General features: G+C 41.1%; 1 protein-coding gene across 1 annotated transcript; it reads left to right on the top strand.

Moving 5' to 3' along the window:
* The first annotated feature begins 383 nt into the window (after nt 1-383).
* Nucleotides 384-1013, top strand: LOC141630670 (uncharacterized). The gene has a single exon (XM_074443443.1). The coding sequence runs from the start codon at nt 384-386 to the stop codon at nt 1011-1013; it is 630 nt and encodes a 209-aa protein (XP_074299544.1).
* The last annotated feature ends 2788 nt before the right edge of the window (nt 1014-3801 follow it).

The raw sequence follows: 3801 nt of genomic DNA on the forward strand, positions 1-3801 counted from the left end.
AACAATTGTTCTTCATGAAAGAAATTGGCACACGAACTATTATTGACATGGACGACAAGAATGATAGAATATGTGTAAATTATGTAAATTATTTACTAAATATTTACCTTCTGTATTTGTTGTAAATTAGTTCCGCTAATTTAGGCTAGAATATCTCGTCTATCTTTTGACTGAGACTTGTACATATACTCTTGTAATTATCTTTTCTAATCATTCATTGAATCATAATAATCTTATATGGTATCAGTGTCTTCCTAGGGAAAGATTCTAAAATCGCTTCCGCAAACCCTAGCCTGCCATCGTAATCTTCACGGCTCTCTCTCTCTCTCTCTCATCTCCCTCTTCCTCTGACCTCACGTCACCACAAACCTCTCGTCACTACAATGGTGTCTGACGCAAAATCTGCCTTTCATCCGGCGCTTGCTGTCAACAATATTAAGAATCATGTCACCGTCACTCTTGGTATGGACAATGATCAGTACCCGTTGTGGGTTGTGCTATTCACAAACCACGCCAAAGCCAATCGGGTCCTTCACCATATTGTCAAACCAATAGGCGGTTCCAAAGCTCCTGCCACGGCGGAAGAGAAAGAACGTTGGGCAACGCTTGACGCGACTGTTCTTCAGTGGATTTACTCCACCGTCACCACTGATCTCCTAGAAACTATTGTTGAATCTGACACCACGGCCATGGCGACATGGAAACGTGTCAGTGACATTTTCCAAGACAACAAAAATTCTAGGGCGGTGACTCTTGAACAAGAATTTTCCCACATCTCCATGTCGGATTTTTCCTCTGTTTCCACTTACTGTCAACGATTGAAATCGTTAGCGGATCAATTAAAAAATGTTGGCTCTCCGGTCTCCGAGACACATTTGGTCCTTCAAACAGTCTCCGGTCTTAGCGAGGCGTACCACCATGTTGGTACCATCATTCGCCAAGCCGATGCTCTCCCTACATTCATTCGGGCCAGATCGATGCTTACTCTTGAAGAGGCCGGAATAGCGAAATAGGCAGCCACAAACTCTGCCCTGTATGTTGGCGACAGTGGAGTACCTTCTGCTCCGGGTTCAGGATCTCCCATCAAAGGTAAAGGTGGTCGCAATCATGGCTCGGGTAATAAGAAGAAGCACGGTGGTAATAAAGGCAGACATAAAGGAGGTAAGCAATCACAGGGGACGTCATCCACTCCTGCTGGTTTGGTTCCTGCACCCGCCATAATGCCACAATGGCCTGGTGGTTACGGTCCTTGATCGTGGCCCTCCTCTCCATGGGGTTATCCACCATGTCCGTACCCATCCAACCCGTGGTTTCGTCCTCCTATGCCTTGGTCTCAAGCTGGTGTTCTCGATCCCCGACCTGCTCAAGCATATGTCTCTGCTGATGGGTCCACTCCGTCTCAAACTGACATTGAAGCAGCGATGTACACTCTTGGTCTCGCTCCACCAGATCCCTCCTTCTACATGGACACCGGTGTTACGTCTCATATGACGTCGAATCAAGGTATTCTCTCGTCTTTTGTCAATTCCAATATTAAACGTGGTATAATTGTCGAAAATAGTCAATCACTTCCCATTACTGGTTATGGACAAACTACATTACCAAATCCTATCCCGCCCCTTGTTTTAAAAAATGTTCTCCTTGCACCCAAATTAGTCAAAAATTTAATTTCCGTTAGAAAATTTACTACTGATAATTCCGTCAGTGTTGAATTTGAACCACTTGGTTTTTGTGTGAAGGATTTACGACGGGGACTCGACTCATGAGGTGTAACAGTAGGGACGATCTTTACCCCATTTCCGCGGCTACAAAAATCGACACCTGCCCATCGTCTTTTGCAGCATTAGCACCCTCCCTTTGGCATGACCGTTTAGGCCATCCCGGCACTCCTGTCATGTCTTCCCTTAGGCAAAATAAATTTATCGATTGTAATTTGGATTCTAGTAAAACAATTTGTCAATCGTGTTCTCTTGGAAAACATATTCGTTTACCGTTTGCTAATTCTATTACGCGTACTTTTATGCCATTTGATATATTGCATTGTGATCTTTGGACCTCTCCCGTCCCAAGTTCGTCTGGTCATAGTTACTACCTGCTCATTTTAGATGATTATAGCAACTTTCTGTGGACATTTCCTATCTCTAAGAAATCACATGTTAGTTCTATTATGTTCAAACTTCATAAATTAATTCAAACTCAATTTGAGCGAAACATTAAAACAATACAATGTGACAATGGCACTGAGTTTGTTAATGGCTTATTACAAAAGTTTTGTGAACAAAACGGGCTGGATTACCGCCTTACTTGCCCACATACTTCCTCGCAAAATGGGAAAGCCGAACGCAAAATTCGTTCCGTTAACAATATTGTTCGCACTTTATTGTTTCATGCTTCTATGCCGGTGTCTTTTTGGCCTCACGCTTTAGAAATGACAACTTATCTTTTGAATATTCTTCCAAGTAAAATTTTAGCCTTTCGTTCTCCCTTATCCATGTTATATCTTCTTGACCTGTCCTATAGTCACCTTAAGGTTTTCGGTTGTTTATGTTTCCCTCTTATTCCTAGTACGACGATTCATAAAAATCCGATGCAATCAATATTCAAAACCCTAACTATGATATTCTAAAATTGAATGTGAAACTTAGATAAAAACTTGATGTAAAAACTGAATGCTAAACTGATGTTTCTAGGTTACGTTATATAGCAACTAACGTAGCTTTATTTCCTAAACCTAACATAACTTTGGGCTTCAAGATTCACGATCTTTTAATTCTCGTCTGGAATAGCAATTGGGTCGATCGACTGTTAGAACTGGTCGATCGACTGGTCTTTAGTAAACAGTAGCTTCTGGAACCCGATGGTTGGTCGATCGACTGATGACCTCGGTCGATCGACTTCTTGAGCTGCTATTGACTTCTATAAACTCGTGGACTTGTCATTTGGGCCTTGAATTGCGCACCAAGCTCGTTCCTCGGGTGAATACTTCACGTCACATGAAATGCAGGATACTCGGGGACGGATTTAGCTCGATTTCCGCTGGATTCTTCACATTTCTGCAATAATGTACAAAAATACGGAAGTAGACGGAAATAGGGAGAAGTGTAGCATAAACTACATGAATGAGCTCTGAAATGCGTGTAAAATGGGATGTAAAACATCATATAAAAGACACGCATCACATTGGTCTTTGTGTAAAAAGGAATAGATAACAATTGACTGAGACGGAGGGAGTAGTAATTTAAGTGGCGCACAAATTCAAGTTACTATATGCTACAATGCTACATTATAAAATTAACTGCTTATATCAGGTGGAGGAGCAGAAAAGTAAGATATAGAAGGTGACAAGGTACTCCTTGATTTGTGTGCCAGTCAACAACATAGTTTCCTTATAAAAGTGTTCGATCTTCACCACCCAACCATTGAGACTGATCAAATCTTTGCAGCGTTGGACCAAGAGACGGAGCCCGTTACTCAACAATTGTTCTTCATGAAAGAAATTGGCACACAGACTATTATTGACATGGACGACAAGAATGATAGAATATGTGTAAATTATGTAAATTATTTACTAAATATTTACCTTCCGTATTTGTTGTAAATTAGTTCCGCTAATTTAGGCTAGAATATCTCGTCTATCTTTTGACTGAGACTTGTACATATAGTCTTGTAATTATCTTTTCTAATCATTCATTGAATCATAATAATCTTATATGGTATCAGTGTCTTCCTAGGGAAAGATTCTAAAATCGCTTCCGCAAACCCTAGCCTTCCATCGTAATCTTCACGGCTCTCTCTCTCTCT

Source organism: Silene latifolia, chromosome Y (genome assembly GCF_048544455.1).
Source record: "Silene latifolia isolate original U9 population chromosome Y, ASM4854445v1, whole genome shotgun sequence".
NCBI lineage: Eukaryota > Viridiplantae > Streptophyta > Magnoliopsida > Caryophyllales > Caryophyllaceae > Silene > Silene latifolia.